General features: G+C 30.5%; 1 protein-coding gene and 1 long non-coding RNA gene across 2 annotated transcripts; one reads left to right on the top strand and one right to left on the bottom strand.

Moving 5' to 3' along the window:
- Positions 1-1,880: 1,880 nt before the first annotated feature.
- On the bottom strand, positions 1,881-15,240 carry LOC124930996. The gene is made up of 5 exons (XR_007098687.1): positions 15,107-15,240; positions 14,886-15,002; positions 14,702-14,802; positions 4,347-4,392; positions 1,881-2,117 (listed from the first exon to the last, which is right to left on the bottom strand). It is a non-coding gene; the product is annotated as an uncharacterized LOC124930996 (long non-coding RNA).
- LOC124930995 (external alternative NAD(P)H-ubiquinone oxidoreductase B2, mitochondrial-like) lies at positions 5,513-9,102 on the top strand. Its single transcript, XM_047471376.1, has 10 exons — positions 5,513-5,802; positions 6,486-6,765; positions 6,855-7,058; positions 7,150-7,400; positions 7,485-7,701; positions 7,793-7,897; positions 7,971-8,243; positions 8,352-8,473; positions 8,548-8,667; positions 8,753-9,102. Exons 1-10 carry the CDS (start codon positions 5,714-5,716, stop codon positions 8,838-8,840), a joined length of 1,749 nt encoding a protein of 582 aa, XP_047327332.1. The 5' UTR covers positions 5,513-5,713; the 3' UTR covers positions 8,841-9,102.
- Positions 15,241-16,103: the final 863 nt, after the last annotated feature.

Below are 16,103 nucleotides of genomic sequence, written 5' to 3'. Positions count from 1 at the left end.
GAAATTTTGATTTTGAAAAAATAGCATAGAGATATGTCAGATAAGTATTGTTAGTATTTTATTATGAAAAAACAAGGAAGTCAAAAAAATTGAGGTTTATGTTAATTTTTTTTTAAAATATTTTTTCAATAATAATAATATTTTGTTGATAATTAAAAAAATATGTGTTTAATTGTAAGGATGTGCAATTATTATGCACGATAAACTCAAATAAAAATAAAAATATAAAAAATTATATAATCAAGTTAATGGAGTAGAGAGAAATATTTTAAACAAAAATATATTGTACGGACAAAACTGCGAATTAGGGTTAAAATGAAAGAAGAAGTGACGACTTCAAATATTTTATATAAAGAATTATTACGTCTTACACCGAGAATAAAATTCACTCTTATTTTGTTAGGAATAAACGTATATACATTGTCTTCTTTCATTTTAAAAGTACGGTGACAAGTGAAATAATCTAAGTTAAACAAATCATTTAATGTCAAGACGCAGTAATAAGTGAAATGGACCAAGATAAACGAATCATTTTATGTCAAAACTCATGTTATCCTTTTTTATTGCCACAAATTAAATACTTTATAATAAAATTCCTTAAAAACTATCTTTAGTTACTACTCAGTCTTTTTTTAGAACAAATTTTTTATTGTTGGGTTCAGTTTGGGTAACAAAGAAGTTTACTCTTTTTTTTGGTTATGTTCAATTCAAATTAATATATTCTCAAACAAAATAAAAAATAATAATAATAAAAAAATTAAAGAATAAATAAAAAATTAGCGAATAGATAAAAAAATCTTATACTTAGGATATAGAGATCATCTCCTTCCAATTAATAAAATCATATCTATTTAAAATTAAATACATTTATCTAATTTTTTCCCTATATTATATATATATATATAATATTTCTTTACCATATGTATCATCTAAAATATTATTTATATTAATTCAAAAGTTTAAGTTATCCTATTATAAAATAAACCTAATGAATTCTCGTTAATTGAATTTAACATTAAATATTAATTATGAAAACTTACATTAATACAAATGACATGTTTTTTATAATTAATATTTAATGCTAAATTCAATTAATAAAATTTATTAGGTTGATAACTGAAACTCTTTAAATAATATTTAATAATACTCAATTAATATAAATAATTTTTTTTTGTATATAATATATGGTAAGAAATATAATATATATATATATAAATAAAATAAGGGAAGATAAAAATTAATTAAAAAATAAAATAAAAAAAAGAGAAAAAAAATATTTGTTGACATGGATAATTTTGGTGAACTTAAATTTTAATTATTATTATTATTATTATTATTATATAAAATCCAGCTAAAGAAGTAAAAATTTGAATTTAAATTAATAATTTAAGTTTTAATTAAAAAATATTGGGGTATTCTTGGTATTTTAGAGTTTTTATTTAATTATTTTGAACAAAGTTTAGAAATTGTGGATGATCTTAACCTATAAACATCTAACTTTTGTTCGAAATTTCCATTTTTCACTATAATCTAGATATATATTACGTTTTAAAAACTTATATATATCAAAGTTTTCAAATAAATTTAAGTATATATATATATATCTTAGATTCACAAATTTATAATATTCTAATTTAATAGTAAGAAGAAATGATTATGAATTAGAAGTTGTGATAAAACTATTAATCACTTCATTTTCTGAAACTTGATTTGTCTCCATAGATCATTCTAACTCAAATCCCTTTAACCTAAACCATCTAGAACTTCGCCTAACATGCTCACACATCATAAATTGTTTATAAACATTAAAATTAGAAAAATCTATCATGATTACTCAACAACAACCCATTGTGTACTTTCAAAATTTCAATGTTAACACATATTCTATCTCATTTAAAACTTCATCTAATCATAGTATCTAATAATCATTCGTCACAACAAACACAATCAATATAAAATATCTTCACCAAATTCTTAATTCATATCAAATCACCAAACATATAATCTATGTCATTAATCGTAAAGAAAAACTATTAATTACCTGGACAACTTGTCGGAGATAGCTAGCTAGGTTGCTTCTTGTGATTCCGTCGACCCAAAGATCAATATAGGCAAAGCTATGAACAAAAAGTTGGTATAAATTAATCAATTAGAAAAAAACTTATAATGTCAGAACCCTAATGCATAAATTCAAATAGAAGATCATCCATACTAAAAGCTGAAGACTTAAACTGAAGAAGTTTCATTAAAAGAAATGTCACCTGTCATCATTTAAATAAATATTTAATTAATAACTGTAATTAAGTAATAAAAACAAATAGTAAATAAATGTGTATATGGTTAAATTCTCCTAATATAAATAGAAGAAGATTATAACTTTTGGAGATATCTTTTGATTAACACTTTATCTTTCTTCTAATAAATCATATTGAACCTTTATTCTTGACATTTTTATATTCTCTTGTCTTCTTCCCTGCCCATTCTGTTATTTCTTTATCATCTTTTTCTCTACCCATACTGTATTCTATTCTTATTTGAGTTACTTATAGTTTGCTGGTATCGTGAACTGGTGGGTCACGACAATTGGTATCAGAGTTAAACAATCCTCGGCAAAATCTGTTTACAAAATGACAAGATCACAAGCCATGTATGCACGAATCATAGTCAAATGTTTGTGATAGAAGGTCTTGATGAATTAGAAGATAAACTAAGGAATGAGGAAGTTTCAGATGAAGAAGTGGTTGCAGAAGAGGGAGAGCTATCAGTACAAACCCTAAATGGAACAGCTAACAACTCTACACTCAAGATTCTGGGACAACTCAAGAAGAGAAAAATCTCAATTCTAATCGATAGTGGCAGTACACACTCATTTATTGATGAAGACACGGCTAGACAATTGGGTTGTGATCTCAAAGAGACAAATCCACTGACAGTCACTATTGTAGATGGGGGAATTCTACATAATCGACATAGTATTCCTAACTTAACTTGGAATATGCAGGATTATGAGTTTTCACTCACTATTAGAACACTCAAGTTGGGGGTTGTGACATGGTGTTAGGTGTTGATTGGATGAAGAAATTTGGACCAGTCAGCCTAGACTATAATAAAAGGTGTATGAAAACAAAAATAAACGGACTGAAAATTCGACTATAGGGCACTACGGAAAATGGTCTTTCAGGCTTATGAGCAGTGAGACGATGCGTAAAAGTATCAGGAAAGGTTGGGATGTTTTATATGACAATTATATCACATGGAGGCAATTAACTCAACAAAACAGATTAATATGCAAAAGGGGGAAAACATAGTTGAAAGAATACCTCGCTTAATCCAACAATATCAATCCGTATTTGAAGAACCCAGCCAACTACCTCCTATTCGAGCTACAGATCATGCAATAAACCTCAAAGTTGGTGTTGTTCCCCCAAATCAAAGGCCGCATCGCTATCCATTTATTCAAAAGGGAGAGATTGAAGCTCTAGTGGCAGAAATGAAAAAAATCAGGTTTTATTAGAAGTAGTACCAGCTCCTTTGCTTCACCAGTAATATTAGTCAAAAAGAAAGATGGAACTTGACGATTTTGTGTGGATTATAGACAATTAAATGAAATTACTATCAAGGACAAATACCCCATACTTGCAGTTGATGAATTACTGGATGAACTCAATGGAGTCACGGTGTTCACAAAGCTAGACCTGAGAGCGGGATATCATCAGATAAGAGTACGAAAAGAAGACATACACAAAACAACTTTTAAAACTCACTTGGGACTATATGAATTCAGAGTTATGCCATTCGGTCTGCTGAGTTACTTATCGGAGATACTCATTCTGTATTCTATTCCTATTTGAGTTACTTACAATTTGCTGGTATCGTGAACTGGTGGGTCACGACATATAATATAGATAAAATATATCCAACTAATTAATTTTAATCTGCCAATTATATAAAGATAAATATGAAGGACAAAAGCTCACAAAAGGATATTGTCAATTATTTCTCTATATAAATTTCAATAATCTGTATTATGGGGAAATGGGTTATAATCATGTGGGAAATGAGATAATAATCCAGATCAGTTCTTTGGAGAACAACAAAACCCTAAATCCAGCAGCAACAGAACACAGAACATAAATATATAATCCCTAAATCCTCAACAAAATCAAGCAAAGGGAGTTTCTAATCCCTTAATCCAGCAACAACCAAATGAAATATAGTTTCTAATCCCTAAATTCAGCAACAACAAATCAAATATATATAGTTTCTAATCTAGCAGCAACAAATTATCAAATATATATAGTTTCTAATCCAGCAGCAGAATAGACTACGCAAAGGGAATATATTACCTTGTTGCTTCTTCTTCTTCTTGGGCGTCTAAAGGGAGTTTGTATTCTAATCCAGCAGCAGAATAGAAAGAAAGAAAAAATAGGAGTTGCTTAGGGCAAAATTAAAAATATGCTCTCGATAATTTTAATAACTATTCAGAGTAGGCTTTGAATTTTGGACTACCCTAATTACCTGATACAAATAAAAGTTCATTTATTATTAATTTTTTTCTCTAACTTTAATATTAAAAATTGATAAAAAAATTATTTTTTAAGTTTGTATCCACTATTTTAAAGTATTTTATGTTTAAAAACATAAATTTATTTAAATATTTTATATATTTTATTAAATGAGCCGTAAGCAGAGGATGGTCGAACTTATCCAATTGCAGGCTTCTAATCAAACACTTTAAATTGAAACAGAAATTCATAATATTTGGGTAGTTTATACTATAGATTTCTAAATTAAAACAAAATAATAATAAGTGTGTCATCATTAATTAATACATAAACACATTTTAATGAGTTTGTTAATCCCATAATCATACATACCTCTAAAAACTAGATGTTGAAAAAAAAAAGTAGTTAAAATTAATTTATCAAAATAATTAAGGCCTTATTCGGATTGGGGTTTTTTAAAAACCTAGAGGGAGAAAAAAATAATGATGGGTGATGATTTTGAAGAAATGATGATTATTTTAGGTAAAAAGACTTAAAAGATATTGATATATGTGAATAAAATAAAAAATAATAATTTAAAATAGAGGGTATTTTAGTATTTTGGTTAATGAAATGAGTGATGTGATTGTTAAATGATTGATTGAAAAATTGGTTTTTGTTGAGTTTTTTTTAAAATCCAATGAGAAAAAGCCTAAAATAAAAAAAAGGCCAATGTTTAGTGGGGATATATATTAATAAGTTTTCAATGGCGGCTTGCTTTAATAAAGTATAGTTTGACGTGGCAGTTTGTTTGTTGGACTTGAAGGGGTAATTGCTGAGCTGGACATTTGATGATTGGGACACGCGTCACACGGCAGTTGGGGGTTGATGACGTATGACTTACGCCATCTCTCCTTCTTCTTCTTCCCTAGTGTTTTCTTCTGCATACTCCAAAGTCCAGATTGTAGTAGAAGAAATCATCAGTTTCTTCTCTTTTGCAATTTCAACTTAGGCGGAAGAAGTTACGTACAGTTGTAAGTAAGTAAGTAAGCACTCGCCACTCTCTCTCTTAAATTACTTTTATTATAGCATATAGGTATAGCACCAGTAATCGGTGCTAGCGGTAGAAGAAGCAGTGGTGGCGTTGACTCTTAAATTTACTTTTATAGCATATATCTCCCTGGTCAGATCTAACTTTGAGGCGGTGGCGTTGACTCTATTGACAGACCATGCGTACTTTTACTTTCTACGATAGAATCTCTCGATCATTTCATCAACATTCATCTCTCTCTAAGCTACTTGTCGTCCTCACCGTCAGGTAATACTCAACTCCACTTTTTATTATGAATTATGTTCCAGATCATCGTTTTCTTCGTTTGTTTGTTTGTTTGAGAATTTGATGATGTTACTGCTGAGCGAGCGGAATTTGACATTTCTCATGGATGATAGGTGATGTTGACTAGTAGTTGGATGTTGTCAAGTTCTGAATATTTGTTCTTCTCTTTAATTACTTACTTGATAGAGAGAGTCTCTATGTTTCATTTAGGCTAACGATTCCTTTGCTATGATTTGGAACGAATAGTTTGATGATTGTTGCTGGTTGGTTCTTGGAACTCAATGATGTTAATAGCTAGCTAGGAGTTGTAAATGTGCGATTGGCATGAATAATCAATTTGTAAATCTACTGTCTCTGTTTACACGCCAAGCTTATTTATGATCCAATGTACAATTATGGATAGAACATATTTCCAGCACTACTAGGGTTATGATTTGTTTTGTTGGAAGATTGTATATAGAGTTGCTACTCATGTTCTTGATCTGAAGCTTTTGCCATATGGAGACTGTTGCTAAATCGAGTGTAGTTGTTCTGACAACAGAAGCTAGTGGGGATCATTTCTAGACATTTCAGAAGATTTTAGATAATTTTATTTGAACCATATAAAGTGTATAGCTGTTTTCTTGTATTGAACTCTCAAGCTATCTGAATTTGTTTGTGAACAGTGGTGGAGGCATTGCTGCTTATGCAGAGCCCAAATCACCTGGAGTAAACCTCATCAATACCACAGAGGGAGATGGAGATGGCAAGAAAAAGAAGGTTGTGGTACTTGGAACTGGCTGGGCTGGAATTAGTTTCTTGAAGAATTTGAAAAATCCATCATATGATGTCCAGGTGATTTCACCTAGAAATTATTTTGCATTCACCCCTTTGTTGCCTAGCGTCACGTGTGGCACAGTGGAACCTCGCAGCGTTGTAGAACCAATTCGGAAGATTGTTAAAAAGGTAAGAAGCTACGGATCAGGAACTATGAAAATAGTATTATTTCTTGGGGTGGTTGGTTTCAATAAGGGAACTTTATATCCTCCTTCCAGAAAAATTTGGACGTTGTATTCTCAGAAGCTGAATGCATTGGCATTGATGCACAAAATAAAAAGGTATACTGCCGGTCTAACCTTGACAGCAATTTAAACGGGGAAGAATTCGCTGTGGACTATGATTTCCTTGTGATAGCTGTGGGAGCACGTGTTAACACATTCAATACACCCGGTGTTGTTGAACATTGCCATTTCTTGAAGGTGATTCATACTAAAATATTGTCCAGTTAATCCAAGCATATAATTTAATTGATGTATATATACATTGTTGAATGCACATCTATCTGTTCAGGAAGTTGAAGATGCTCAGAGGATCCGAAAGACAGTTATTGAAAAATTTGAAGAGGCTAGCCTGCCTAGTTTGAGCGATGAAGAAAGGAAGACGATTCTTCATTTTGTGGTTGTTGGTGGTGGACCGACTGGTGTAGAGTTTGCAGCAGAACTTCATGATTTTGTTAAAGAAGACTTAACCAAATTGTACCCTAAGGTCAAGGATATTGTAAAGATAACACTTCTCGAGGCAGCAGATCATATTCTTAACATGTAAGATATACAATTTTGAATGACTTGTGTGATACACAATTGCAATTTCTTTCACATTCTTATGGGTACCAAGTGTTTTGGCAGGTTTGATAAGAGAATAACTGCATTTGCAGAAGAGAAGTTTCACAGAGATGGTATAGATCTAAAAACAGGGTCAATGGTTGTTAAAGTGTCTGATAAAGAAATATCTACGAAAGAAAGGAATGGGGAAATCTCTTCAATGCCATATGGAATGGTAGTGTGGTCAACTGGTATTGGAACTCGGCCTCTCATAATGAATTTCATGAAGCAAATTGGTCAGGTGTGTATTCTATCTATTTTTGTATGTCCAACAAAAGTTGTTAATCTACTAAACACCACCCTGTTTGTATTTTTTTGGTTGTTAAAAGCAGACAAACAGACGGGCCTTGGCAACAGATGAATGGCTGCGTGTTGAGGGATGTGACAATATATACGCAGTTGGAGATTGTGCGACGATTAATCAGCGAAAAGTCATGGTATACTTTCATTTGTATTGTTAGATGTTGTTTTGATTGGTATTATTGTTAATAAGAAATGGGTAAAATTCAGGAAGATATAGGTGCAATATTCAGCAAAGCAGACAAGGACAAATCAGGAACACTAACAGTAAAAGAGTTCAAGGAAGTGATTGATGATATATGTGAAAGATACCCTCAAGTTGAGCTTTACTTGAAGAGTAAAGATATGGGAGGTATAGTTGACCTTCTGAAGGAATCCAATGGGGATGTAAAGAAGGAAGCCATTGAACTGAGTATAGAAGAATTTAAGAGTGCTCTCTCCCAGGTCGACTCCCAGATGAAAAATCTTCCAGCTACAGCTCAGGTTTTGCTTTCTTTCTTTCTTTCTTTCTTTCTTAATAACAATCAATTATTATTATTATTATTATTTATTTTTATGTTTTGAAAAATGAAGATGGATAATGTACTGTAGGTGGCTGCTCAACAAGGATTATACCTGGCGAAATGTTTTAATCGCATGGAGGAGTGCGAGAGAGATCCAGAAGGACCAATTCGGTTCAGGGGAGAAGGTCGCCATAGGTTTCGTCCATTCAGGTGGGTGGGTGGGTGCTTGCTTAATTTAAAATCAATAAATAATTGGTTTAGAAGATGCTTAATTAATTATATAGGTACAAGCATCTTGGGCAATTTGCTCCTCTGGGAGGAGAACAAACAGCTGCACAACTTCCAGGAGATTGGGTCTCAATTGGGCATAGCACTCAGTGGCTTTGGTATTCTGTGTATGCAAGGTATATACGTAGGTAGTCTCTCATCACTATTTTCCCCAATTACTGTACTTAAACTAGTCACATTTTCTTTTTTATCTCGTTTCAGCAAGCAAGTAAGCTGGCGTACAAGAGCATTGGTGATATCAGACTGGATGAGACGTTTCATATTTGGAAGGGATTCAAGTGGAATCTAATTACCTAAAGGGGTGGTGGTGGTGGTGGTTTGATATTACTATTATTATTGTATCACACACATTATTGACGTGTGTTCCTCCCTCGCAGGTACATGTTTTCTTGACCTAATTATACTAATACTACTACTACTCTAATAATAATTGAGTCATGTGTAGATGATATGCATAAAGCTGTCATCATACATATGTGCTAGTAGTCATGTCTTGTCGAATAATAATAGCTTTGCTTGCTCCCACTTTTATCATTTTTTCAGGTGGTTAATCATGCAGCACAAAGTTAGAATTTACAAAATATAAAACAGATTTACACCTCTTTTGTTTTTATCCCTACTTACTATAAGAGATCATTTACTCAAATCTCCTTTTAGGTGAGAGAGCTATTCTTCATCATTTATTCAAAAAGAAAAGAAGCAAATAGAAAGTAATGATGATGTCTTATAATTTCTTATCCTTATCAAGGCCACTTTCGTTCCCCAATAGCATGAGGGAATTATGAATTATCCAGAATATTAATTTTGGCTTTTGAAATGTGATCAAACTTTTACGTACCCTTTTTGATATACATTCCCATCATCCATTTAATTAATTATGAATTTTGTAGTAAGAGAGGGGTAAGACCCAATATGCCACGTGTCGGATCCCTAAAATTCCCCCTCCTCCTCCGAACCTGCCAAACTCATGATCTCTATCTATCAATCTATTCAATAAATAAAAATCAAAGTAATAATGGAGTGAGTGGGGACCTGAGGTGGTGGTGAGCAAAAGATGGTTGGGAGAACATGGGGCTTCTTATTTTCTGGAGACAACGAGTTTCATTTCTAATCTAATCACAATCACTTCTTGTACTCCCCCCACACCCCCAATATATTTAACATTATTCTTTATTATAAAATAAATAAATATATGTTAATCAGAGAGGTGATTTATGAGAATGAAAATGGAGTTATGTCCCTTAATGATCAATACACTGGCATTCTAACATTTTGAAGTGAGTTATTTTGGCTATTTTAATTATAAATTTCATTAACAAACAAGATATAGTTCAAAATATATATGTTTTATTTTATATATAAATACAGCTCATACACAAATTAATTAACTAATCATGTTGAACTTAACATCATTCTCTTTATTGGCCTTCAACATATATATATATATATATATACTTTAATTTGAAGGGATTGAGCTATTTTTGATGACATGCAAAATATGTCCTTAAAATATTATTTATTAATTTCATTAATAAATAAGAGAATATATATAACTAAAATACGATACGAATGAGTACGAGAGTCATAATATTGTGAGCAGGTAAAAACACGACACATAAAAATAGTCGAACATGAAAGTATATATACTATGTTGCATTAAAATATATTAGTGAGAATTCAACCGAGACTTTTAATATATTAGGCAAGAGTCTTGTCAAACTATGTGTGAGATTTCCAAAATCAGTAAAACCTCTATAAATTAATATAATTATTATATATCGATAAATTAATAATTTAAAAAGAGCTTTTATCTTAAAATTTCAAGTTCTACTAGTTTTAATGTATATTAGTTAGAGATGAAACTAAAATAAATTACAAAAACAAGTTTCAAGTCACATTCTATTAATGTATTATTTTTGAATAAGTAAAAAGTTAGTTTATGGTTAAAAAAGTTGCTATCATGTACCAACGTAGTACATTATGATTAAAATCACATTAACTATAACTTCTAAATTATTTAGAAGGTGTTCAAAAATTAACCATAACCAATCAAAAAAAAATGTTATGGAAGTATAAGAGAGATCACCAATGATGCATTCAACAAGATTTGGTGTAGTTGGTTTGACAAAACTTTTCAATCAATTATAAAAACTACTAAAATGCTTTTATCAGTAAAGAAATATTAGTTTTAGTCTTTATCTTTTATCATTTGGTTCCAAAGCTAAAACCAACCAAACATGAACAATTTGAAAAAGAAAAAAAAATCAAGAAAGGATATCCAGAAATTCAATTGAGAAATGAGAGAAGAGAAGAGTTGTTCAAAGTATTCCTCAATTCGATATTATGATTACTCAATAAACTTAAGGGAAATCTATTGCGATCTAAAAGAGCTTGTGGACTTTCGTGCAAGTTGGACTAATAGAAGAAACTCGGACTGAGCTCAAATTGAACTCCAAGGGTGATCACTTGTCACTATTAAAAGATTTCTCACTATGTATTTATTTGTCATCCAAAAGTGTGATATTTGGATGGTTGAACTCTTTATTTTCCTGAGTTCAGATAAGATTAAATTGATAAAAAAAACACAATAATCGGGCATCCAGATTTTGTGGCTTTCAATAGTCTTAATATCCAAATTGGAACCAATTGGTACTAATTTAAATTAAGGGAGCTTTCACGTAAAGCAACTAATTGGTATTAATGCTTCATAAACGCACCAAAAGATAGCGCAGTTTTTCGTGGTGTTTTATTGGAGTATACTAATTAGTGTTTAAACCAATCGATGAAAATGGTCTCCATGTACCTTTTTTTACTAATAAAATGATATAGTAAATTTGGTTGGAACAAGATAGTACATTGATGATGATATAAGTATGATGATGATGGTTATGGTTAGTTCATTAAGAAGTATTCTAGGTAGATGAGACATAACATTTGGGATGATATATATGTCACATGTATAGTTTTTTATTTATTTTGTTGATTAGACACTCATCATAAACTACAAACAAATTATAGAGAGTTTGAAATAATTAATTATGACAAGGTTTGATGTTTGTAGTTATCTTATTAATAGATATATGAAACTTCTCAATAAAATTGATTTGAATGTTGCGAGAGAATATTAAGATATATCAAGTTATTTTTGGAATTATATATTATAAGGTATTGAGAAAAATGAATTTTATGGATATATTAATAGTGGCTATGTCAAATACATAGAAGATAGAAATAGTACATAATACTATGTGTTTTAAATGGATAATGATGCTATTGCTTGGTCATCTAAAAACAAGCTATTGTTACTTTATTTTAACTGAGCCTTCTTCCAGCAACAACAAGTGCTTGTCAAGTGATCTAAATGAAGAAAATTTTGCAAACTTTTAATTACTCATTTAAGAAGTATTATTCTTTATTGTGATAATGTTTATATTAAGAATGTTATCTTACACCATAGAAACAGGCATATACATTTACGTTATCACATTCATTCGAGATTTGTATAATATATATATATATATATATATATATATATATATATATATATATATATATATATATATATATATATATATATATATATATATAATTTTTTTATCCAATTGAATGACAAAGATTCAGAAAGTGGATAGTTTAAAAAAATTAAAAAAGATGATACGAAAAGGAGTTGTTAATTATTTTTTTATTTAAAGTTTTAATAGATTATTTATTTATATATATATAAAGTAATTTAGAAAATATGCAAATAATTGAAGAGGAAACAAGCTCCAATAATTAACGTAAAACACGGACCAAGCTTTGTCTTTGTGAATGACAGAATGAGACATGAAGCAGTGGTAGTTGTCGAAGTGATAACTAATCGTGTGGAGCTTTCCGTTTTAGACTAACACATATCCATAGATTTGAGTTTGACCCGTTTGGGCTGCTCCAAAAAATTGAAATCCAGACTTCCTAAGCTTGTAGATTCTTCTAGCTAGAATGGCCTTTTGTTTTGACCATTTTTCTTGTCTCCCTTAACTTCTCTTATTATTTGGTGGGTGGGTGCTTATACTTAATGATACTACGTGACAGTATTCTTATACAAGTTTTAACTTTTACAAAAAAGTATATATATTATTATGTACTTACCCTTTCATTTATGCTAGCTCGTTTAGATAAATCTTATTAATGGAAAATAATTTATATATGGAGGGACCTCTAATGTATATTATTCTCAACAAATATTCAAGTTTAATGTAATAAATGGACACTTTAAGTTGTTGCCAATACAAGTACTCCCCATCATATCTAATATGTCATGAGTCTTGACTACCCAAAAATTATAGAATTTGTTTTTCTAATTATTTTTAAGAAAAACTAACAATGCTCAAAGTAGTTATAGGGATTTTTAGTCTAAATCAAATCAAGAAAATTATTTTTTCACTTAAACTACCTAAATTATCAAGACTCAATTAGCATGCCAAAAAATTGGAGGACCAAAATTTTAGCCTAACTTGCTAAGCTTGTGGGTAACATATCCATGAGTGATGAGTGTATACTTACTTGTAGGGCGTAGAAATTAATATATTCAAAGTCATGGTTAGAATATTCAAACTTAGACCACTATGTCCATAAAACAAAACTCTTTAGAATTGTTCCTTTTAGCCAAGTACTTCAATACAAGATGGGTACATAGGGTTAGGTTCCTTTCAACTTGGCTTTTGCTTTGTCATACAAAATAGAACTAAAATTCATTTGTATAGTATTTTTTTGGTATGTGAACATGGGTTAGGTTCCTTTCAACTCGGCTAGCTTTTGCTTTGTCATCCAAAATAGAACTAAAATCCATTTGTACAGTATTTTTGGGTATGGGAACATAAAAATGATTCGGACTGAGTTTCGCTCTATTATACAGAGTGATTCTTCGCTTTCCGTTATTCAAATGTTGTAAACCTCTTAAATGCATGTCTAGACCACATTATTGTGTCAATGACAATTGGGAAGGGAGTGATCAACACTCACTAGCAAAACCTTGTGCATCCCTCCCTTGACAACATGGAGTAACCATATGACATAAACATTCACATAACGGGGGAGAGGGTGCAATATTTAGACGATTTACATGTTGTATCAAGTTTTTTTGTGGATAATTTTTTGGCAAGAGAAGGTAGGAGAGGTTCCTCTAAAGGGGTTCTAACTCCTAAGAAGGATCATAACATGATAATCTAGTGAAAGATTGGCATGCATAGTTATTTTCAATAAATGATAATGATTTCATCAACTGCCAAATAAATTATTTTAAAATTTTTAGGAGATGAAAAAAGAACGATGTAAAAACTGCTAAGTTAAAACTTGACAATGAGTAATAAAGATTTTTAGCAGTATTTATCATGAAAGAAATGTCAATCCAAATGAATTATCCTTTCTATCAAGATAAATCTTTTTAATAAAATGATATTTTAATAAAATAAAAAGTTATGATGAAAAAAGACATAATGAGAAAGGCTCAATGCTAATAAAGTCCAATTTCATGTTGAGGAGATGAGAAAAAGACATAATGGGAAAGGTTCAATGCTAATAAAGTCCAATTTCAAGTTGAGCTAACATTTTGATCTCCTTAATTTTTTTCTAAACTATCCCAAAATAGATTGATGCCCAAGAAATCAATTAAAGAGAAACATCAACCCTTGGCAATTTGAGAGGCCATGGGTTGGTTGTGTGTAAGTAGATTAAAGAAAGGATGTCAGATGATACTGTACAGCAGTTTTCTTGAATTTGGTTACAAGAACATGGGACTGCCACGAGTGGATCTGAAGAACTATTGATCCATCCAGCTGGAGGCATTATACTAGTAGTGGGGTGGGGGGAAATATTTTAATTAGGTTTTAGTGAGTAATGATCACTAATAAGTATCTAATCTTAGTTTAATGGTGAGATTCGGGATCATTAGCTGTCATGAATTAGATGCCTTCTTAGTTCTTACTCATGGTGGTGATTCGAGCCAGCACACTCGACTGAGTGAATCACGTGTTCCTCATTTCTCTTTCATACAAACTAAATCTAGCTAGCTAGGGTTTAGACATCAAATTTCGCAGGCAAGCATTGAATCGAATACTATTAGACGAATTAAGCAAATTAATTAACACAAGGCCAGAAATCATACATACATACCTCTGTAATTTTGTTCGATTCATCTCTGAACCAGTTTATACGCATCTGATGACTTTTGATAGATTCCGAAATCACACGATCTTGCAGGACTGTAACATAATCTGCGTTTCAGGAAAAGCATTAGGAAATTGAAACGCCGTATGAATTCGCACTTTTCAACCGTTTCAGGAAAAGATGTTCTTACCTAGACCGGAGAAATCGCCTTCTTCAGATTCCTAGAATCATGCATCCGTAGGTTTGCCTGGCTTCACGTCTGTTGACTGAGTTTCGAAATGCCGTAATCTTCCAGGCAAAACAGAATCTGTATTTCATGAAAATCATAAGGAAATCGAAACGCCGTATCATGAATTCGCAATTTGCAACCGTTCATTTGGAGAAAACGTAGCAGTGGGAGAATATTCTTACCGAATGGAATCAGTCAATTCCGATACCGATGGAATTCGCCTTCGTCAGATTCGACTGCTTTGAATATGGAGAGAATTTTCTCCCTCACCCGATTCCCATTTGGCTCCTCCTTGGCGGTTGCCATTTTCAGTCCATAAAAGTTTATGTATTTTTCAATAATTATATTTTTTAAATATATTCAAATTTATTTACCCAATTAAATCAAATTATAGCAAAATAACAAACGATTACAAGAACAAATAAGAAAACATTCTTTAAGGTCATTTTTTTTTAAAGAACATATATATTAAAAATAAAAAAAAAAATCTTTAAACACAATAATCAAGGATTACATATAAAGAAAATAATAAATAAATAAAAGTACAAAATAAATTATAGAGCTCGTAAATACTAAAGAAAAACGACAAACTACCCAACTCTCCTGATTTATCTAAATTAATCTCAGTAAACGTCATAATAAATATTATGAACTAAAATCATTAAAAGTTTGACGATTTATCTCCAACCAAATAATTTACTAAAAAATAATTGAGATGATAACCTAAATATGTAGGTTTATCAAATTAGCCGTATCAATTCAAAATTTCTAACAACTACTCAAAAAACTCGAACATCACTTGATAAATCTTAGTAATACTAAAAAAAAACTTTAAAATAAGACTAATTGTTTTAATGAAAAAATAATTGAGTTGTTAATTCAACATATTTGTGACACATACGACTAGCCATAATATAACATTTAAAAAAAATATATATTTATGTAAATATATATATTTAAAATAAGAGAAATTATAAATATATTTAAATATTTTTTTTCTCTTACAAATAATTCAATATCAACAAATTTCTAATTGAATTCGGCCAATCTAATATTTTCGGAATCATCCAACAAAATTTTAAGCAAAATTGACTAATTGAGGTAAATACGAAAATATAAAAATAGTTGAAGGACCTAATTTTCATTTGAGCGAAATTTCTTTTTATAATAGATATAGAT

The sequence above is a fragment of the Impatiens glandulifera genome, chromosome 3, assembly GCF_907164915.1.
Source record: "Impatiens glandulifera chromosome 3, dImpGla2.1, whole genome shotgun sequence".
NCBI classification, from domain to species: Eukaryota; Viridiplantae; Streptophyta; class Magnoliopsida; order Ericales; family Balsaminaceae; genus Impatiens; species Impatiens glandulifera.
This window is presented reverse-complemented; position numbering and strand designations above follow the sequence as displayed.